At 40.6% G+C, this 23,132-nt stretch overlaps 1 protein-coding gene across 1 annotated transcript in view; it reads right to left on the minus strand.

Moving 5' to 3' along the window:
- ttn.1 (titin, tandem duplicate 1) overlaps positions 1-23,132 on the minus strand; it is a 156,107-nt gene that overhangs the window by 2,575 nt on the left and 130,400 nt on the right. Inside the window, exons 174-206 of the mRNA XM_077215909.1 lie at positions 22,802-23,104; positions 22,417-22,713; positions 22,028-22,315; positions 21,608-21,907; positions 21,201-21,503; positions 20,783-21,088; positions 18,915-20,681; positions 18,506-18,799; positions 18,109-18,393; positions 17,694-17,993; positions 15,517-17,583; positions 15,129-15,431; positions 14,722-15,027; positions 14,341-14,631; positions 13,942-14,238; positions 13,548-13,853; positions 13,151-13,453; positions 12,727-13,008; positions 12,033-12,626; positions 11,659-11,946; positions 11,276-11,575; positions 10,865-11,167; positions 10,465-10,767; positions 9,781-10,365; positions 9,384-9,686; positions 8,951-9,250; positions 8,230-8,799; positions 7,844-8,149; positions 7,130-7,723; positions 1,879-7,043; positions 1,634-1,790; positions 1,033-1,529; positions 781-934 (exon numbers count right to left, since the gene is read on the minus strand). Of these exons, the coding sequence (XP_077072024.1) occupies positions 781-934; positions 1,033-1,529; positions 1,634-1,790; positions 1,879-7,043; positions 7,130-7,723; positions 7,844-8,149; positions 8,230-8,799; positions 8,951-9,250; positions 9,384-9,686; positions 9,781-10,365; positions 10,465-10,767; positions 10,865-11,167; positions 11,276-11,575; positions 11,659-11,946; positions 12,033-12,626; positions 12,727-13,008; positions 13,151-13,453; positions 13,548-13,853; positions 13,942-14,238; positions 14,341-14,631; positions 14,722-15,027; positions 15,129-15,431; positions 15,517-17,583; positions 17,694-17,993; positions 18,109-18,393; positions 18,506-18,799; positions 18,915-20,681; positions 20,783-21,088; positions 21,201-21,503; positions 21,608-21,907; positions 22,028-22,315; positions 22,417-22,713; positions 22,802-23,104 (19,017 nt within the window). The remainder of the gene's footprint in view (positions 1-780; positions 935-1,032; positions 1,530-1,633; positions 1,791-1,878; positions 7,044-7,129; positions 7,724-7,843; positions 8,150-8,229; positions 8,800-8,950; positions 9,251-9,383; positions 9,687-9,780; positions 10,366-10,464; positions 10,768-10,864; positions 11,168-11,275; positions 11,576-11,658; positions 11,947-12,032; positions 12,627-12,726; positions 13,009-13,150; positions 13,454-13,547; positions 13,854-13,941; positions 14,239-14,340; positions 14,632-14,721; positions 15,028-15,128; positions 15,432-15,516; positions 17,584-17,693; positions 17,994-18,108; positions 18,394-18,505; positions 18,800-18,914; positions 20,682-20,782; positions 21,089-21,200; positions 21,504-21,607; positions 21,908-22,027; positions 22,316-22,416; positions 22,714-22,801; positions 23,105-23,132) is intronic.

Raw genomic sequence — 23,132 nt, forward strand, 5'->3', positions numbered from 1 at the left:
TGTCAAGCATTGAGCGTGACAGTCCATCATTTCGGTCTTTTGTCACGCTCTCCCGCCACACATTGTATTTCTCACGCTGAAAAACTATTTGTAATATATTTAATATGCCGCAGCGCCCAAAACTCTGGCCGCGCCGCTCTCACTGTGGAACCGGCAGGAATCAAGCGCGTCTCCTCGGGTGTTGTTAGCCAATCAGAAAATATCACTATTGTATCTGGGGAAAATTTAACGCAACAACCAATGACACCGCGTCGGCACGATACACGTGTGGTTTTGTTTACAAATTTTGGTTCACTTGCAAAAAGAGCAGTGTGAAAGCAAACAGTACCAAAAAAAAAAAAAAAAAAAAAAAATTTTTTGGTCCGGACCAAAGCAAGTGAACTATCAGACTTTCCTGGTGTGAATACACCCTTAAAGACTTGAAAATACATGCAGCTACATGCAATGCTTTATCATCATATAATGTGGTAATTAATTCAGTAGGCGACCAATGATGCAAATCAAGCTAACAAAGTAAAAATAATCAATAAAAAAAGATCAAAATAACATAGTTCTATTTGTAGAAGGGAGATTTTTTTAATGGTTATTTTTTTTTAGCTTGATAAGTGAGCACTGATGATGATATTTTAAGACAGAATTTTAATCAAGAGACATCATGAACATACAGTAGGGTGTGTGCTTGGTTTGACCATGCATTTTATGTACTGTAACGGACAGGATGCTCATACTTGGTTACTGTAAGAGTGCTAATTTATTCTTAGGAATGGATCAAACACTTACTGAGGACATTCAGTGATGATGTTGCAGAGCACTGTCCAAATTTGTTCTTAGCTTTTACTGTGTATTTTCCACTGTCTTCAATGGTAGTGTTGTGAATCTCAAGTGTGTAGGCATTCTTAGAGCAGCTGAATTTCATGTTTGGTGTAATAGATATCTGAAAGGAAATGTAAACAAAGTTAACAGACTGCTATGAGTGAAACACAAATAAGTTGTTTTGTTTCTTCCCCAAAAATATAATGACAAACCACTCACGACTGCATTATCCTTGAGCCACTCGATTTCAGGAGAAGGTTCACCAGTGATTTCGCATGTGAATGTGACATTTTGTCCTTCGTTAACATTCTGGGAACGTGGTTGCACAAGGAAACTTGGTGCATCTGAACACATTGCACTGATGGTCATATCAAACTGGCACTTGACCACACCATGCTCAGTTTTGGCTTCACATGTGAGAACTCCCTGGTTATGGTAGCTGATGGTTTTAATTGTCAGGGTGTGATCATTGCCTGACACACCATATCTGTAGTTCTCTGAATTTGATAGCTCAGCTCCATTCAGGATCCATTTCACATCAGTGGCTTCAGGGATGTTTGCTCGTAGTGTGACAGTCTGACCTTGATTTATTGTTAATTGTGTTTTTGAAGCTTTAATTTCTGTGAAGGACTGCACTTCCTCATAGGCAGTCTCCTTTTTCGCTATTTGTTCTGGAAACTCTGCTTTTCTTTCCACGGCAACTGCTGTTGTTCGTGCTGGAGGAGAAGATACTTTTTTATTAAAGTACAACTGTACATGCAAAATTACACAAAATTATATTGTATGTGTATTTTGAGACCTGAAATGTGATAAGTAATACCTTGAACTGTAACGGTGCAGTTTGTAGTAACAGATCCAGCACTGTTTTTGGCTGTACATGTGTATACTCCACTATCAGAGACATCAGCTTCATAGATTTCAAGATGTGCTGAACCATGTTCTTCATAGATTTCATATTTTCCACCTTGAGAAAGGTTCTGGGAGAAAAAAATTTCAAATTATTTAGCAAATCAATCAATCCATTCAACTATATATATTTTTATAAAGTAAAAATATCTTTCTTACCTTTCCATCCTTCATCCAGATGATTGTTGGTTTAGGCTCACCAGACAGTTTAACTGTCAGCTTTATAATAGTATCTGCAGAGGCTGAGATGTCTTTTAGTTCGGCGGAGAAGGTTGGTTTGGATGTTTTTTCTTTTGGAGTAGGTGATTTTACTATGGGTGGGGACTTAACTCTTGGTGGAGATTTGATTGGTTCAGGTGATTTAATTCTCTGCGGGGACCTAATTCCAAATGGTGACTTTATACGAGGAGACTCTGGAGACTTTACTCTTGGAGGTGAAGCAAAAACTTTCTGTACAGGTGTTGGTTTACGAATAGTTAGACTGAACTGTGCCTCCTGTTTACCATCAGAGTTCTCTGCCACTACAGTGTAATTACCTCCATCTGACATTTCTACTTGGGTTATCTCAAAAGTTGATTTATATTCAGTTGAGGTCACATGGTGACGACGAGATGACACAATGACTTGTCCCTCTCGCATCCATGTTACAGTGGGGGCAGGTTCACCATCAACATCACATGTGAATTTGACCGATTCTCCCTCTGATACTGTGAGTGACTGCGGTTTAGTCAGAATTGTAGCTGGAGTCGGCTTCTTTTTCTCAACCACTTCTTCCACTACTGTTGTCACTTCTGTAGCTTCAAGTTTGGTCTCTGACAATTTCTCAACCACAACTTCCTCAACTGCAGTCACTTCTGTAGCTTCAAGTTTGATCTCAGATGTCTTAATTGTCTCTTCTATTCTCTCTGTTTTAGTTTCAGATATTTCCACTTGTGTTTCTGATGCAGATGCTGCTGTTGTGGATATAACATGATACACATCTGTTTTAGTCATCTCAGGGACGAAGGGGGTCGGTGGCTCCTCATCTTTGCGTTGTGAAGCATATGCAGAAAATCCACCCCCAGCAACATCGAGAGTGGCATAGTCAGAAGCTTCTCCCTTTGCATTTGTACAGACGACACGGTAGGTGCCACAGTCCTCTTCCTGGCAATCAATGATTTGAAGAGATAAAACACCACTCATGTTAAACATGCGATATTTTCTGCTTTCTTCAATCTGCTGCCCATTGTGGTACCATTCAATCTGTGCTTCGGGCTTAGATTGGACATTCAGTGTGAATTTGGTGTTTTGACCAATTGGCACACGGTGAGAGCGCATTCTTACAGTCACCCTGGGAGCATGGTCAAGAGTAAAAGGCTGCTGGGTCACAATTTCAAATTTCCTCTCAGTTTTCAAGGCTTTCTTTCTTGACTCATACCTTGACATATAATCAATTTTTGTTGACAAGTCTGGTATAGTGATTGTTTTCTCAGTAGAATCAAGGCTGGGTGAACGTGGGCGTGTCTTTTCAGGCGAAGCCGTTTTAATCACTTTTTCTGCCACAGTTGCAGAGGGTTTCTTGGAATGACTTAATGTAGCATAGCCAGGTGAGAATGCTGTTGTAGGTATATCAGTTATGACTGCTGCCTCAGTTACTGCTGACACAGAAACTCTTGTTTTTTCCTTTCTTTTGACCTTTGTTTTCTCCTCAAACTCAATGCGTTGCAGTTGGCTCTTGTAGGAAGTTAATTTTGTTGTGGTAGTTACTGACCTAAGCAGTTCATGGTCTTCTTTTTCCTCATATAACCTTTGCTTTTGCCTTGGAGGTCTGTATGTTGCCCTTTCGTGACGCTGATGCAAGTCAATATAGCTTGGACCAGCCTCATATTTAGATGGAATACGATATGAGTCATATCTTGGAACTTCTTCCCCTTCCTCCTCGTCATATGTAGCTCTCTTAGGTGATGGGTGACGCAGTGCAGAAAGTTCAAAGCGTACAGGGCTCAGACTTGGCGGAGAAGCAGAATAGCCTAACTCAAGTTCATCCTCAAGTTTGAGTCTTTCTTCCTCTGTTCTCTTCATTGATAGGTATTCTTTAACTGGCAGAAGCAGTTCCTCATCAGAAAGATCACCAAGAGAGCGTCTCCTGATTCTGTAATAAGCCTCCATTTCTGGAGAAGGTGTGCGATGTCTTGCTGGTCTCACAGTCTCAAGGTCATCTTGTGAAACAGGAATATGCCATTTTGGCTTGTATTGGTCTTTAATTCTTGGCAGGGGTACTTCATAGAACTTGTCCCACCTTGACAGCCGGATGCGCTTAAGTCTTTTCTGGGGGAACTTTTCCATTGGCTCCGGGAACTCATATTGATCTCTGAGTTTCTTGTACCACTTCATATCAGAGAATGGCACAAAGTGTTTGATTTCCATGTCCTCCTCAAGGGCAGAGGGAGCAACAATGCGAGGCGGAGGAATAACATATGGCATTCTCAATCTCTTTTCTTCTGCTCTCTTCTTTTTCTCTTCTTTCTCTTTGGCTTCATCAGCTTCGCTCTTGACTTTCTTGGTAGTGATTGCCGGCTTGTACATGGTTGCAGCTTCTCTTAGTGCTTGCTGTGCGACTGGAGTAAGTGGGGTAACGTCTGCACCTGCTAGTATCTGAGTTAGTCTTACTTTCTTGTCCATCTCTTGCTGATCAAGATCTTGTTTCTTCTTCTTTCCTTCCTCACTCCCCTCTTTCTTGATGTGTGTCACACGTTCAACCTTGAGTGTGGCTTGACAACTTGCAGACCCTGCCGAGTTAGTTGCAATAACTCTGTATGTGCCAGAATCCTCTGGAAGAGTATCTCTTACATGTAAGACATAGTAATCTAAGCCTTCATGCACAATCTCAATTTGTGGACCAAATGCCAAAGGCATGCCATCTTTCTCCCATTTCAATGAAGGATGTCCTGACACACGCATTTCAAAACGTACACTCTGGCCTTCTCTGCATTCCAAATTAGCAAGAAGACGTTTGAACATAGGTCTCAAGGTGTTATCAGCAGGAGCAGGACGAGGGACCACTTTTAGACGAGCCTTGCAACTGTCATCACCAAATCGGTTCCGTGCCACAACAGTGTATTCCGCATCATCATCTGGGTCAAGTTTGTGAATCACTAACTGATACAGGCCCTTGTCACTAATAAAAGTGTATTTCTTGTCATCATCTCCTGGCATAATCTTTTGACCCGTTTTCAACCACATTACACGAGGTTCAGGATGCACTGTGATGGTGACACCAAAGCGCACATCCTCTCCAATGTATGCAGTGCGGTTGCACAATGGCAAAGTAAATTCAGGAGGTCTTTGGAGTAGTCTTGATGTGTCAATTCTGCGTTTTACTTTCTTTACCACACGTGTAGTGAAGAACTCACGATAGGACCTTACCCCTTTGACAAAGAGCTCAGCATAGGCACTGTCCTCACCATACTCATTGACAACTTTACATCTGTATGTTCCATCATCTGTTCTGTTGATTCCCTTGATAGTTATGGTAGCAAGCCCATCTTCATAAGTAATTTCGTATCTAGCACCTTCTTCTAGTTGTCTTACTCCACAGTACCATGTTACTTCGGTAGTGCTGTCATAATTGTCAATGTTGCAAATAAACTTGATATCATCGCCTTCATTGGCAACACTGTGTTTAATTTGTCCTGCAACTGGTCCATGTTCAAATGGTGCAATCTTCACTTTAGAGACTGTTACTCCTCGCTGACTTCTGATAGCACCACCAATGGCAACACGAGCAGAAGAGACAACGGTGTTCCATTCTTTCTTCACCATTGCTTGGTAATATCTCGTATGGCGTGTAATCTTGATGGACCTAGTGCTTAGCTGCTCTGAGTTCATCGTCAGCCAAGGATGATTCAAAGCCTCAGTAGCAGTCATACGATGTTTGCGCTCTTTGGTCAGTAGGCGGTCCACAAAGTCTAATGCCTCAACACTAACATGCTTGAAGGCTTCATCATCAAAACTGTACTCAGCATTGTAAATGCTCTCAATCATTTGCTGATTAGTTTCAGCGGCGAATGGATTAAGTCCACTAAGAAGAACATAAACAAGGACACCAACAGACCACATATCTGTCACAGTGCTAACCATCTCATTTTGATGAATTTCCGGTGCTGCAAACTCAGCTGTTGTGTACTGAATCTTAATTTGGTCCCCAGGTGTAAGGTGTCTAGATTGTCCAAGCTCAATGATCTTGACATTAGTTCCCTTTCTTGTGGTGTACACTATATTTTCAGGCCTGATATCAAAGTGGCCATAACTCTTGCTGTGAAGGAATTCAAGAGCTTCACACACTTGTCTGATATAGTTAACAATTGCATGCTCGCTGAGCTCAAAGTTGGCTGTACCAAGGCGTTCAAATATGTCCACACCAGAGATGAACTCATAAATCATGACTAGCTCTTCAGGGCTGTCAAATGACTCATGCAGCAACAGGAAGTTCTTGTGGCGTGCCACATTCAGTGTTGCAATTTCTTTTTTCACTAGTGCCTGATCCGCACCTCTAACTTTGACAAATTTAGCCATGTAAGTTTTCTCAGAGCTAGTCTCAATACACCGGTGAACAATACCAAACTGTCCGCGACCCAGCTCTTCAGCAATCATGTACTTGTTATGAACATTCTTAGTCTCTGAATGAGGAGCTTTGCTTTTTGAAACTGGCCTGGTGTCATCAACTTCTTCATCATAATTAAGAACTCTTGATTTGTCTTCTTTTGTCACAACAGGTCCACTTGTCTCAGATGGTACACTCTGACCAAATTTATTTTCAGCTATGATACGGAATTGATAACTTGTCTTTCCAAACAGATTGACAACAGTGTAGTGGGTGTCACGAGACTGGCCAACACGTATCCACCTTTCTGCTGTGGTGGCGCACTTCTCTATGATGTAGTTTGTGACTTTACTTCCACCATCACTGGCAGGTGCTACCCAGTGGAGTGTTACAGAATCTCTTGAAACATCACTGGCTTTGATGCCACGTGGTGGATCAGGCACATCTGCAACATCAAGCTCAACTGTTTGCTGGTCAATTCCAAATCTATTTTTGGCACACACAATATAGAACCCAGCATCATTCATTTCTACTCCATTCAAAAATACAAGAGATGTGAAGGATCGTGTGACAATAACTTGATAGTGTCCATCATTATCAAGAAGGTCTTGTCCTTTCTGCCAAGTGATAACTGGATCTGGTTTTCCACTGAATGGAATCTTGATGTTCACTACTTCACCACGAAGGGCAGGGATAGCTTCCTTTCCTTGCAGATTCTTAGGTAGATGAATCTTAGCAGGGACTGAAAAAACAGAAACATTTTAATCCATCATTTGGAAATAGCTTGTATAACCAAGTAAAGTACAGTATAAAACTTTGTAAGCTTACCTTCAACATCTAGAGAAACAGTAGCAGAAATTGATCCACCCTGGTTTGTTGCTCTGATCTGGTATACAGTTGAGTCTTCTGCATTGCAATCAGCAATAACAAGCTGATGATAGCCTCCCTTGAATTCTTGGATCTTGATTTTGGTACCATCAGCTTGAATTTCCTTTCCACGCTTAAACCATTTTATTACAGGCTTGGGCTGTCCTGTTATCTTGCAGACAAATGTTGCATTGCTTTTGAATTTTACACTCATGTTTCTGAGGTCTTCCTTGAAGGCAGGAGCACGCACATCAACATCAGTCTTTGGAATGGCAGGGTCAGATACTTCACTGTATTCACTTTCTCCACCAATGTTTTCACATTTCACCCGGAAATCATACTCTACACCTTCTGTCAGGCCCTTGACGGAATAAACAGTCTGGTGTATTTCATCTGTTGTAACTGCAGCCCATTCACCCTTCTTCTTATCTCGCTTTTCAAGACAGTAGTTCTTAATTTTAGAACCTCCATCACTGAGAGGTGGCTTCCAAGACACAACACAGGAGTTTTTGGTAATTCCAGACACAACTGGTTTTAATGGAGCTCCTGGCCTCTCTGCAAAATATACATTTTCATTTGATTAATAACGCTAAATAACAACAACAAAACTATGGTTACTTCTTTAATAGATATTAAAGAATATCTATTAATAGATCATATTTCTTTATAACTTACCTAGCTGACTCTTGATGAGGATAGCAGAAGGAGTCTCCAGCGATTCACTATTACCATAACGATTTTGTGCTGAAACACGGAAGTAGTATCCTTCATTTTCAACAAGGTTAGGAATTCTGCATGAAATCCCTGTGATGGATGATGATACAAGTTCCCACTCTGCTCCTTCCTTGTCTTCACGCTTTTCCACAATATAATTAGTTATCATTGAACCTCCATCATCTTTGGGTGCTTTCCAGCTAATAATCACAGAATTCTTCAACAGAGCATCAAGAACAAGAGGACCCTCTGGCATAGCAGGTTTATCTGAAAACACAAAAATATATATGTTAATTACTCTAATTTCCCCTACTAAATACAAAAAAGGCAAATTATGAAGCATATACCTAAGATTTCAACGTGAGTTACAGTATCTGCAGACCCAAAATGGTTGTTGATCCTGATTCTGTATTTTCCTCCATTTATGCTGCGCTGTACATTCTTGAGAATCAAATGAGTGTAATGCTCTGTATTTTCAATGATCACATTCTCAGAGGGCTCCAAAGCCTTGGCTCCATAAAGCCACATGATTTTTGGTTGAGGTCGGCCAATGTAAACAACATGAATGCGCACTGTGCTACCACATGTTGCAAAGAATTTGTCTTTCAGTGGCACTGGGAACTGTGGTGCTGCTTCAAGGACCAGAGTTCCACTGGTCTCACAGTCACCTGCTTCATTCACTGCCTTGCATGTGTACAGACCCTCATCTTCCTGTTGATCTGTTGAAATGGTCAATGTATGGTTGCGACCATCAGAGGTTGCTGCATATTTGCGACCTTCTTTGATTTCCTTTCCGCCCTTGTACCATTTAATTTCTGGAACCGGTCGTCCAATAATCTGACATTTGAGAGTTGCAGTTTGTCCAAGTTTGGCAGTGACTTCATCCATCTCTTTCCTAAGAGCTGGTTTAGAGCCAACTAAAAAAAAAAAAAGGCACAGTTATAGTGAAATTTATTTTAGTCAAACACCCCAAAAAATGCATCGGGATAAATATTGGATATAATTATTGTATCGACAAATCACAATACACACAACAATCCTTCTAATGTTATTTCAAAATGTGCTTACCACCCAGTTTAGTTTTGATGCCAGTTGCTGTTCTGCGTGGTCTGCTGATTCCAGTTTCATTCTCAGCAAATACTCTGAATTCATATTCAGTAGCCTCTTGTAGACCACTCTGAGTGTACTGCTTGTCCTTTGTTTGCTCCTTATTGCATTTCTTCCAAGAACTCTCTCCAGACTTTCGGTATTCAATCCAGTAGCCAAGGACTGGTTTTCCCCCATCACATGCTGGAACCTCCCATTTAATTGTAATGTAATCCTTGGTTACAGTCATAGTGTCAATTTCTCCTGGCTGGCTTGGTTTATCTAAATAAATAAATAGTGTGATAAAAAAAATATTTTCCATAAATCAAGGCAACAATTTTGAATCAATTACTTAATGAACAGACGACATATTCTGAATACATATTATGAAGACAAAATAAGAATGAGGTCATACCAAATGGATCTTTGCAGATTACTGAATCTGATGCAGGTCCTGGTTCACTCTCTCCAATGTCATTCACAGCAATTACACGGAACTGATACTCAGCATCAGTAGTGAGCTGACTAAGAGTATACATTGTTGAGGTAATCTTTGTCTGATGACGAATCCACTTATCAGACGGCACTTCTTTGTACTCAATGAAGTAACCAGTAATGCAAGATCCACCATCATCCTTAGGTTTAGTCCAAGCCAAAGCAGCAGAACTCTTAGTAACATCCATGATTTCTGGTGGAGTGCCTGAAGCCTCTGGGACACCTAAAATAACAGAAAACAAATAAATATATGTTTCTATTATGTTTAATAACAAAACATTTAATGCCTAGAAATGAGACAAATGACAAGCACTTACAAATGGGAGTCTTTGGTACAACAGTTCCCTCTGATTTCAGGGAGTTGCTGATTCCAAACTGGTTCTCCGCTGTCACCTTAAAGTGGTATTCAACATTTTCTTCTAGTCCTTTAACCACAAGGGATGTGTCAACCACCCGTGAGTCAACAGTGTACCAAGCTGCTTTTGTTACTTCACGTCTCTCCACAATGTAGCCAACAATTTCAGAAGCACCATCTTCAGTTGGTGGTTTCCAGCTAACTCTTACAGAATGTGCTTGTATATCATCAAATCCAAGAGGGCCTTCAGGTGCAGATGGGCGGCCAATAACCTTGACCTTGATAGGAAGCATCTTTTTGCCACACTTATTTTCCAGGTGGAGATAGTAAACGGCAGAATCAGACCTTTCAGCCTGTTTGATTACAAGCTCGGATATGTCTTCATTAGAGGCAATCATTGCACGGTTGGTCAACTCTGATCCATCCTTTGTCCATTTGCTGGTAGGAGTAGGTTTACCTTTGATGGGCACTGAAAGTTTGATTACTCCTCCAGATCTGACTACAAGGACATCTTTGTATTTTGCTTCAAGGTCATAACTTGGAGGATCTGAAACACAGAACATTTCGATTGATTAAATTATTCCATAAATGTAACACTTTACACATATAAGTAAAATGAATTAATGACAGGGTCATGAGATCTTACCAAGCATCTCTGTTATGGTCACAACTCCAGGTACTTCAGCTGGTTCACCTGGACCACCAGCATTGCAAGCCATGACACGGAATTTGAATTCCTCTCCTTGTGGCATTTGTGTCAAAGTATATTCACAGATCAGTGAAGGTGTAGTGTTGCACTTCATCCAGGTTACTGAACCAATTTTTTGCATCTCAATTAGATAGCCTGTAACCTTAGCACCACCCTCCTCATCTGGAGGACTCCAGGCCAAAGACACAGAAGATTTTGTGGTATCTGTGACTCGTGGGTTTTGAGGTGATCCGGGTGGATCTGTAGAGGTTATGCAATAGATTAATAAGTGATAAGTTGAATGCACCAAAATTCTACAGTATTTTAGAAAACAAAACAAACAAAAAAAATTACTCACCAACTGGATCATTTGCTACTGCTGGTTTAGAAAGAAGGCTAGGTTTGCCAACACCGCGAGCATTGACGGCTGTCACTCTGTGTTCATATTCCAGGCCTTCAATTAAACCAGTGGATCTGTATCTTGTCATTGTTACTGGATTTTTATTAGCACGGATCCACCTGTCAGCTCTGACCTCCTTGCGTTCAATAATGTAGCCAGACACCTCTAATCCTCCATCCTCATCTGGTGGCTCCCATGCAACAGTCATGCCATCACGTGATACATCAAAGACAACGGGTCTTCCAGGCGGCCCGGGAATGGCTGTAACAACAATTCAATATTGTGATCATGTAGGTCCAATATATGTGTTACATAATATTTATCTAGTATATGTGCATATGCTATTTTTCAAAAACATGTTTTTATTACATTTGGAGCTCTTGCACATCACGACTTCTGACTGTAAGTACTCCCCAGTGCCATAACGATTGGTTGCTGCAACCCGGAACACATATTCATCGCCCTCTATCAATCTGTTAATTTTGAATGTTGGTCTGCTAACTGATTCTGAAACAGGTACCCATCCTGGGCGATGAGCATCACGTTGTTCAACTACATAGTTGCTAATTGGTGCGCCACCATCTCTCATAGGTGGATCCCAGCTTATTGTGACTGATGTTGCATCAATTTCATCTAATCTAATGGGTCCTTGAGGCTCATCAGGTTTAGCTAAAGAGAGAAGAGGGTTATTAATAATATTATTTCTCAATCATTTTAAAATATCCATTTTAATGTAGGGAGAGGGTACTTACAAAGAATGTTGACTTTGATGTTTTCAGTAATTACTCCTGTTACGTTTTTCACCTCTAGGGTATACACTCCACTGTCATCAATGGTGGTGTCAAGAATAGTTAATTTAGAGAATTTTCCAGTTGACTTCATCTTCACACGCTCCACAATTTTTATCCTATTTTCATTGAAGAACCAAGAGCAAACTGGTGGTGGTCTTCCTATGATTGGCAAGTTAAGCTCAAGGGGTTTGCCTGCCAAAACACTGATCATCTTTTGTGGAATAGTTGATAGATCAACCTTTGGCATAACTGAAAGAGAATAAACAAAAACAGTGAGACACAACAAATAAATAACACCATCTTGTGACTATTATTGTAATTATTATAATACATACCTCTTTGTTCTTGAACTGTCACAGCTGTCACAGTTTCTTTCGGCTCACCAGCTCCTCTGCTGTTGACGGCACGTACCCTGAAGAGGTACTGCTCATTCTCATTCAGTGACACGATAGTGAACTCAAAGTCTGTAAGTTTCAAAGTTGCCACCTTCATCCACTTGTCGGTACCAGCCTTACAAGCCTCAACAATGTAGCCAGTGAGTCTGCTGCCTCCATCATGTAAAGGTTTCTCCCATGCAAGTGAAACACTGGATTTGGTTACATCTACAACTTCAAGCTTGGCTGGTGGCAGTGGAACTTCGCACACCAACACAACATCGCCTGTCTCACAAGGTTCACCAACACCATAGATATTCTCTGGTAAGACTCTGAAATAATACAGCATTCCTTCTGTCAGACCAGCAATTTTGTATGATGTCTTGCTGCATTTTGATGTGACCGTTTTGTAAGCTCTCATTGATGCCTCTCGTCTTTCAATAATGTAATTGTTGACAGGTGCTCCACCATCAACCTCAGGAGCATCCCAGGTAATATGAGCAGAATCTTTTGTAAGCTCTTTCATCTTAATTGGACCAGGTGGACCAGGTGTATCTGAGAAAGAATGCACAAACATGCTGGTTAGACACCAATTCATGGTATGTCGTTATATGCACTATAAATAATTTACACGATTTAATATGAGAAAACATACCATAGATTTTCACAAGGATGCTTGCATCCTTCTTCCCAGCAGAATTGGAAGCTTCAATTGTATATCTACCAGCATCATAGCGGTGCACCTTGTCAATAATGAGAGTTGTGGCAGTATTGGTCACTTCAATAAAGCCACGATTTTGGAGGTCCACACCAGGTTTGCTCCAGGTTACAGTTGGGATTGGTCTACCAGTAACAGTAATATGTAGGCGCAGAGAACTTCCTGCTCTCAGACAAATTGTCTTTGTCAGTTCATCAGGCAGCTCAAGGTCAGGAATTTCTAGAATAAATAATAAAATAATTAGAGAATTTATTTGAGAATACTCTGACTGAATATTGGACATTACTTCTTTCTTGCATTTGTATATACAGTATATCAAACTTCAGAACCATAAAAACATTTAGAAGTTGTTAGAACTTACCAATTCTTTCTACAGGCTCAGTCTCTGCACAAGGATCACTGAGGTCACCCATTCCATTTACATTGACTGCTGCAACTCTGAAACAATACTTTTTGCCAGCAGAAAGGCCTGTAACTATGTGTTCTGTCACCCTAAGATTCTTTTCATGCACTTTTGTCCATTCCTCTGTACCAGCTTCTTGCATCTCAAGAACATAACCAATAACATCAGCACCACCATCTTCAACTGGTCGTGTCCAAGCAAGACTAACACTCTCTTTGTGTGTGTCAGTAACCCGTGGAATTGAGGGCGGACCTGAAGTGCCTAAAATGGGGATTAAACATAATAAGGTAAACCTTTTTTACTTTAGTAATATAAACACTTAAATGTTATAAATTATGTTCTTTCGGAAACATACCGGTTGGTACTCTACATACTGCATACATTGACACTTCACTAGGTTCACTATCTCCAGCTGCATTCATGGCTGTAATGCGGAACTGGTAAATGTTGCCTTCATGGAGACCAGTGACTTTGAAAGATGTGTCCTTGAGAATAGAATCTCTGTTAACCTTGATCCATCTAACACTCTTTCTTTCACGGAACTCAATCAAGTAGTTTGTGACTTCACTGCCACCATCACTCTCAGGCTTCAGCCACTCGATCGTTGCAAAGTCTTTTCCAACTGCAAGGATTTCTGGGGCTCCAGGTGGTGATGGGACAGCTGCAATTGGAAATAAAGGTGCAAATTTGTAATTTTAACATGCAAAATCTTTCATCTAAAGGTTTTTAAAATTAATAATGGTACTTACTGAATGAATTTCTGGCAAGGATGGGGGTAGACTGTACAGCCACGCCAGACCCATACTTGTTCACACCTCTCACACGGAATATATATTCGTTGTTCTTGAAAAGTCTTTTAATTTCGTATGTTAGGGTTTTGCATTCAGGCTCCATGATAACCCAGGTAAGTCTATTGGTATCCCTTCTTTCAACAATGTAATGTGTGATTGGGTCACCACCATACTCCAGTGGCTCTTTCCAAGACACTGTGCATTTTTCCTCAGATACATTGCTGACTGTAATCTCCTGACAGGGACCAGGTGAATCTTGTAAAAAAAAGAAAGATTATTGTATGTATAAATTTACAACATATTTTAAACTGAAGATCATGTTTGTTTATGTTATGGCTGTATGTTTAGAACACCTACCAAGCACTTTAACATTGACCTCAGCGGTTTTTGTTCCACTAGCATTCTTAACTGTCAGAACATACTTCCCCGTGTCATCTCTGTCACAGAACTTGATGATGGCCAGAGCTCGGGTACTAGAGTACTGGAGAGCATATTTTTCACAAAGTTCCAGCTCTTTCGTACCCTTGGCCCAGCTTACTTTTGGCTCAGGTTTTCCACCAACAGCAGCATCTAGCACTAAATCAGATCCAGCTCTGATTGTAACTGTGTCCACAAGGAGTTTGCTGTCCAGCTCTGCTTTAGGAGGAGCTAAAAAATAATTTAAGTGTCATGAGTATTTAGGTTCTCATTAATAAAACAATGTTAGTCTTATGTGTATTGTGACAGAACCATACATACTGTATTCTGCTTTGCAGGTCACTGGTCCTGTTGAAACTGATGCCAGGCTCAATACTCCGTTAGCATTTTTGGCAATGACACGGAATTCATATTCCTCTCCTTCTCCCAGTGCAGTGACAGTGAAATGTGTGTCAGTAACATTAGTGTAGTTACACTTAAGCCAGCGACCTTCTCCAGTGACGGTATATGGCTTTCGCTCAACAATGTAGCCTGTGATTGGGCTTCCACCATCGTTTAGAGGCACAGACCACTTGATTGAGACTGTTGATCTTGATACATTTGTAACTTCTGGTTTTCCAGGAGGATCTATATATTTGTATCATCACAAACAAAAAACAACATATATCAGTATTGTTTTTTTCTGATCTAAACTGGTATGAATTACTTTTTGATTGTAATATACTTACCAACTGGATTTTGTGCCACAGCTTTCTTTGATGCTTCACTTGCTTTGCTGAGGCCAGCACTATTCATTGCATACACTCTGAACTGATATTCAAGACCCTCAACAAGGCCTTCCACCTTGTAGTAGCATTCAAAGCAGGGAATCTTGTTTTCTCTCACCCAGAGAATTGTGTTACGCTCCTTCTTTTCAATCCAGTATCCAGTGACCTTGCTGCCACCATCATGGTATGGTTCCTCCCAACGAATGCTCATGCTGTTGGCGGTTACAGAGAACACTTCTGGTCTTGTTGGAGGGCCTGAAGGAACTATGAAAATAAAAACATACAATAAGATATTTCATATTTCATACTGTATATCAAAACTGATAATTTCTTATTAGCTATTACATACCAAATGGATGCTCTGCAACAATCGTCTCAGATTCTGTTGGTTTGCTCACACCAAAACGGTTTTCAGCACAGACACGGAAAGTGTACTGCATGTATTTAGTTAGATGTGAAACATGGAAAGAAGTTTGCTTTACACTTGAGTTAATAAGCTGCCAAGCAGTGGAGCCAGATTCACGCTTCTCGACAATGTAGTTTGTGATGTCTGTTCCACCATCATCCTCGGGTGGATTCCATGATAGTACGCATGACTCTGATGTAATTGAGGAAATCTCAATAGGGCCCTCTGGAGGGCTTGGTCTGCCAATAACATTGACAGTGACACTGAAAGTCTTTGACCCCGTGACATTATCAAGAATTAGGAAATATCTGCCTCCATCACCTCTCATGCTGTCTTTAACTGAGAGAGTGGTCCTGTGTTTGGTAGTCTTGATTGACACCCTGTCAGTTTCTTTTAGCTTCATTTCCTCAAGCTTCCAGGATACCTTTGGAGCAGGTCTTCCACTAATTGGAACATCAATCTCAAACGATTCACCAATCCTGCTTATAATGAGTTGGTTGGTGATGCCACTGAGGTCAGCGGTAGGTTCAATTCGTGGCTCTTTAATGATGACTGAGGAGAAAGCTTCCCTTGGCACACTGAACCCAGCATCATTCTTTGCCTTTACACGGAATTCATACTCACTATTCTCTATTAGTCCTTCAATTACAAAGCTTAGGTTTTTAGTTGTGCCCCAAACAACCCATTTATCTGAGTCTTTAGCCTTTGACTCCACACAGTAGCCTGTGATACGGCTTCCTCCATCATGTTCCGGCTTGAGCCAGGCCAGGGTTGCTGATGTGTCAGTTGTATCAATAATATCAACTCTCTTCGGTGCAGCAGGTTCAGCTGTGGCAATAACTGGGTCCGGCATTTCATATGCTTCACCAAGACCATACTGATTCTCAGCCATGACTTTGAAGAAATAAGGTACACCTTCCAGTAGATCAGTAATTCTCAGGCTTGTTTGAGTGGTCTTGGATGCTGCCTCTGTCCATGTACGACGGCTAGCCTCACGTTTCTCAACAATGTAATAATGAACACGTGCACCACCATCGTTGGTAGGAGGTTCCCAAGCAATTGTGAGAGCTCCTCTCGTTACTTCCTTGATGGAGAGAGCCCCTGGTACACCAGGTGTGTCTAACACTTTGACTGCAATAGTAATAGATTTATTGCCACTACTGTTCTCAAGAGTGAGAGTGTATTTTCCAGTATCATTTCTAGTGCAATTTTCCAGTGTCAAAGCCGTGAATGTCTCAGTGGTGGCAATGTCTGTCATAACACCAAGTTCTCCATCCACTTTTGTCCATGAAGCTGTAGGTGTTGGCTTTCCCTTAAAGGCAATATGGATACATACACTTCCTCCACTTTTTACAATATGTGTCTGTTTGAAGGATGCATCTATGTCAATTTCTGGTGCCAAGAACCTGTCTACTGCCTGTACAGACTCGGATATTTCTTTGGCTTCGCCCTTCCCAACAGAATTGACTGCACAAATACGGAACTTGTACTCTGCAGTGGTTTCCAAACCAGTGACAGTGTATTTTGTGACAGCACAAAGATCCTCATTGACTCTGCGCCAATCCTCTTCAGATCCCTTGCACATTTCAATAATGTAGCCATGAATTTCCATTCCACCATCATAGGCAGGTCTGGTCCATTCCAAGCTGACAGATGTATTGGTAGTGTCAGTCACATTGACAATAGATGGGGCATCAGGTTCTTCTGTTGGCTCAGTACATTTAATTGGCATTGAAATGTTGCTTGGTGCTCCAATTCCAGCATCATTTACAGCAGACACACGGAATTCGTACTCCACATTCTCAGTTAGATGAGTCACTCTGTGTGCAGCCTCAACAATGGGTTTCCTTGTTAGGACTTTCAGCCAACGACCAGTCTTCTTTTCACGTCTTTCCACAATGTAATATTTTATTGGGTTTCCACCATCATGTGTTGGAGGAGCCCAGTTGATTGTGATACTCTCTCCATCGACATCTGTTGCATCTGGAGTTCCAGGAGAATCTGGAACAGCTGCAGGGATAAAAAAGAAAGAAATTACAGAAAAAATATTTTTACAGTGTTGTATATGAATTTTTTTTAGAAAAAATATGTATTTTAATATAAGCTTTTTATTATCTTACTGTATTGCATCTGTGCAATCACAGGAGCTGAATCCAGTGGTCTGCTAACACCAAATCTATTGACTGCAGAAACACGGAACTGGTACTCATTTGTCTTGATCAGTCTGGTGGAAGTGTATGTGCATCCCAAGCACTCATCCGTGACAAGTGCCCATGAAAGTTTTGAAGTTTCACGCTTCTCAACAATGTAATGAGTGACCTCAGAACAGCCATCATTCTCAGGTGGATTCCATGAAAGTGTTACTTTGCCCTCAGAGATATCTGAGAATGTGACTGGACCAACAGGCTCTCCGGGTGTATCTGAAAGATAGAAATTATAGAAGCATATGGTATGATATGATATATGATATGGATATTAAGAAAATTTGGGTGGGATGAATAAATAAGATGGATAAGGTCCAAAAAGTATTCATACCAAAGACTTCAACTTTCATTGATTCTTTTTTACTTCCTAAGGGATTTGTGGCTTCCACAGTATAAAGACCACGGTTTCTACGGTCAGCATCTCTTATAAAGAGGGTACTTGATCCAGAAATTGTTGTGATATCAACCATTTTCTTTGTTAATTCAATATTATCCCTGAACCAGGTAACTTTTGGTGTCGGTCTTCCAGTGATAGCAACTTTGAGCCTGATGTTTTCTCCAGCTTTAATAGAGACTCCCTCAAAGTACTCTTGGCCAAACTGAATGTTTGGAGGAACTGAAAGAGAAAAGAGTTTTTCCTTGTTTAATACAACAGACCAGCATACAATTGCATGTAAAATGTTGACCACTGAACAATGAGAGAAACAATATAAACTGCATGAACTTACAGCTCTCATCTCTGATGACGACATAACCAGAAGACTGAGAGGGTGGGCTCACTGTCCCAATAGCATTTCTTGCTATGACTCTGAATTCATAGCGTTCACCGCAAGCAAGACCAGTCACTGTAAATTCTGTGTCATTCACATTTGAAAAATTGCTCTTCAACCACCGTCCTTTGCCCTGTCGTTTCTCCACATTATAGGCAACAATTTTGCTTCCACCATCATGCTTGGGTGCTTCCCATTTCAGTTTAACGGATTCACTTGTTACATCAACATAGTCAGGGATACCAGGAGGATCTGATGTTAAAATTCACAGGTTTATTAATATTTAGCTACTGTAAATAGTCATATTTTTAACTTGCAAGATTGGTGTGAAAGTTGAATAAGAGATATGTCTTAAAGTTGAACTTACCAACTGGAGAAACAGCCATAATAGGTTTGCTTGCATCACCCATGCGACTGTATCCAGCATCATTCTGGGCGTAGACTCTGAACTGGTATTCCAAGCCTTCAATAAGACCAAGAATCCTGTACTCCCTTTCTTTCACTAAAACTGTGTTGACTTTTTGCCACATTATGCTGTTCTTCTCCTTCTTTTCAACATGGAACCCAAGGACTGGACAACCTCCATCAAAGACTGGTTCATCCCACTGAATAGTCATGCCATCGTTTGTAACATTGTAAACCACTGGCATGCCTGGTGGGCCAGGTGGTCTGAACTCATGCTTGGCAATGACATTTTGTGAAACTGTAGGTTCACTTGCACCATATCTATTTTCTGCACATACTCTGAACTGATATTGAATACCCTTGATCAGGTTGGGGACCTTAAACGATGTTCCAGTTACACTTGAACAAGCCATTTTCCAGTCTGTCTGAGAGGTGTCATGTTTCTCAACAGTGTAGCAAGTGATTTCTCCACCTCCATTATCATTTGGTTCATCCCAAGATATAGCGATACTCTCTGCTCTGACCTCATCTAAGCGGATAGGTCCTATAGGTTTAGAGGGTGGTCCAAGGGTAATAACATGTACGTGAAACGATTTTCTGAAGAATGTGTTGTCAAGAGTAAGTGTGTATTTGCCTCCATTCTCTTTCTCCACATTTTTTATCATAAGAGTGGCCTTTTTTTCAGTCTTCTTGAAGCGGACCTTTTCACTCTCCTTCAGTGGTAAGTTGTCCTTTAACCAAAGAATGGTTGGTCTAGGCTTACCCTTGTATGGCAATTCAATGTGAATATTGTGTCCCAAACGCACACTGATCTGTCCACCAGGATACTCTTCAAGGTTTGCTTCTGGTGGAATAATGTAGTCCTTTACTTTAATTGGCCCAATCTCAACAAAGTCACTAGTACCCTTTTCATTCTTGGAACTAACTCTGAAAAACATTTCAGTGAGTTCCTTAAGCTTTGTAACTTCATGTTCACAGTGCTTGTTTGTGCCAGCAGGAGCCCATTCTTCTTGACCTTGGAGTTTCTTTTCAATTATGTAGTCTGTAATGATGCTACCACCATCATAATCTGGTTTGTTCCATTGTAGAGTAACTGAAGTCTTGGTGGAGTCTTTCATAGAAAGGTATTTTACTGGACCTGGGGTTTCAGTGGCTTTAACTGGCTCAACTGTTTCACATGGATCTCCAACTCCATTCTCATTTTCTGCTAATACACGGAAGAAGAACAATGCCTTCTCAGAGAGTTCTTCAATTACACATGTGGTTTCTTTGCATTTATTTGTTACACAGGCATATGTACGCTTTGAAGAGTCTCTTTTCTCAACAACATAATTGGTAATTTCAGCACCACCATCCAGTAGAGGGGGCTCCCAACAAAGAGTAACTTTTCCACGAGTGACGTCTTTCAAGATCAAATTCCTACAAGCAGCTGGAGTGTCCTGTACTTTAACAGAGACAGTTAGTGACTTTGGTTCTCCTACACCATTTGATATATTAATGGTATATTTACTTGTGTCACTTCGAGTTACTTGTGTAATTATGAGACATGATGAAGAGTCTGTGTTGTGAATGTCGTATTTAGGATCATTGTCAATGTTCTGGTCTTCCTTTTTCCAAGAGATGCTTGGAGCAGGTCTGCCTTTGAGGGGAACCATGATTTCAACATCTTTACCAGCTTTCACAATGTAGTGAGTTCTCATTGCAACATCTGTATCAACCTGGGCTTCCTCTGCAAAATAGGAATTAAAAATGTGATTTATGCTGTTGTTACAGAAAACATTATTATAAAATATACAAAGATATTCCAAGAATTTCAACATGAATACATACCAAGAATGTCCTTGGCTTGTACTGGCTCTTCCATTTCTATTGGGTCTCCACGGCCAGCACAATTAACAGCAGATACACGGAAGTAGTAGTCCATATCTGGTTTAAGATCTGAAGCTACATACTCTGTAGTTCTCACTTCTCCCTTATGGCTAATCACTGTCCATTCCCCTTCTTTGCCAACTCTTTTTTCTACAACATAGCTGGTGATTTCACTGCCTCCATCATACTCTGGCTTTGACCATCCAAGTGTGATTGATGTTTTAGTTGAGTCAACCACCTTCAGCTTCGTTGGTTCATATGGTGGGTCTTGGGAGAAAAAAACCTCGGTTAGAACGCTATATCAAGACAATTTGACTTAAAATTATATATGAATTTATTAAATTTAACGGTTGAGCAAAAATTATACAGTAATACATACCAACTGGATCAGCAGCTTTGTAGAAGTCAGAAACACCTGTGTATGGACCTTCCCCAGCTTTATTGATTGCACATACACGATACTGATATTCATTTCCTTCTGTAAGATGATGGACACTTGATTTTGTATCACTAATGGGGTCCTTGTACACTTTTACCCAGCGCAGACTCTTCTTGTCACGTCTCTCCAAATAGTATCCTGTAACCATGCTACCACCATCCACACTAGGTTTATCCCAAATGATCTGCATTGATGTTCTGGTGATATCTGTTGCTTCAGGTGTAGAAGGTTGACCGGGAGTAACTGAAAAAATAGCATTGATTTAATAGTTGTGGTGTTACATAATATCTCATTTACCAAAAGTATATATTATCTAGTTTAATAATTTTGATTTTCGATTTCCTTACCGAATGCATTTTTGGCGATGACAGGCTCAGACTCCAGAGGATCTCCAGCTCCAAATTTGTTAACACCTCTGACACGGAATACATATTCATTTCCTCTGGCCAACTTTTGGACAGTGACAGTACGCGCTTCCATTGCCTCAAAAACTGTAGACCACACTACTCTACTTGTCTCTCGTTTTTCTACAATGTAATGAGTTACTTTGGCACCTCCTTCATCAGTCACTGGTTCCCATGCAATTGTTATCTTGTCAGCAGTGACAGTTTTGATTTCAATGTGTCCAGCTGGAGGTCCAGGTTTGTCTATTTATAGAATGAAAATGTATTAATTTACAATTAGGAAATGGATAAGACATTGAAAGAGGTGGATAAGACATTGAAATTATATTTATATACATATTTTTCACAGAAATGATTACATGCCTAAAATCTGTATTCTGATAGAAGCAGATGCTGTGCCAAACACATTCTTGATTTTTAGCCCGTAGGTTCCAGTATTAAGACGAGTAGAATCTTTAATGAGGATGGCTGATGAGTCAGTTGTGTTCTCAATTGACATCTGTGCGCTTGACACTAATTCCTTTTCGTCTTTAAGCCATTCAATAGTTGGCAAGGGTTTAGCAGATATTCCCACTTTGATTTTGAATGATGAACCAGCTTTGTATTGCACAACATCCAAATACTCTGGGGGCAGGTCAATTACTGGAGCACCTAGAATTAGGGAAAAATGGAAAAGTGTTTGTAATAAAGAGTAAGACCCATTGCTAGGAATGGCATTAAATAAACAAGCAATGTAGAAGCAATACACTTACCAGAAATGTCAACACAAGTTACTGGTCCTGCGATTAGAGATGGGTTGCTAACTGAGCCAACTGCATTTTTGGCGAAAATCCTAAATTCATATGACTGATCCTGAGTCAAGCCTGACACAGTGAAATTAGTATCAATGACATTGGTAAAGTTTGCCTTTGTCCATCTGCCATTTGGAGCATCTCTTCGCTCAACCATGTAGCCAGTGATTTTGCTTCCACCATCAAATTGAGGCTTCTGCCATACAAGGCTAACTGCATTTTTTGTAAACTCAGAAATTCTCACATTTGCCGGTGGTTCTAAAATAAAACAAGGATTATTTGGCACAGAAATTTAGAGAAACTTGACACATATCCTTTGCACAGAATTTTTATTATTTAAGCTTACCACAGGCATCGATCGCTAGCACTTCATCTGATGTCTTGCTGAACTTTCCAATACCAGCTGCATTTTCTGCAGCTACTTTGAATTCATAAATCATTCCAGGACATATATTTGTCACTCTAATTTGAGTTGCAGGGATTGCTGTTTTGTTCACCGTCTGCCAAAGGATGCTGCTTCTTTCTTTCATTTGGATGTGGTATCCAAACACCGGGCTTCCACCATCTACTACTGGGTCATTCCAGCAAACAGTGAGGCTTTCCCTTGACACATAGCTCAGCCATGGTGTTGATGGTGGACCAGGGATAGCTAAAACATACAGTAAACCAGCAGAAGT

The sequence above is a fragment of the Siphateles boraxobius genome, unplaced genomic scaffold (assembly GCF_051911475.1).
Source record: "Siphateles boraxobius isolate OS27281-9 unplaced genomic scaffold, OSU_SipBor_1 7, whole genome shotgun sequence".
In the NCBI taxonomy this organism is placed as follows: domain Eukaryota; kingdom Metazoa; phylum Chordata; class Actinopteri; order Cypriniformes; family Leuciscidae; genus Siphateles; species Siphateles boraxobius.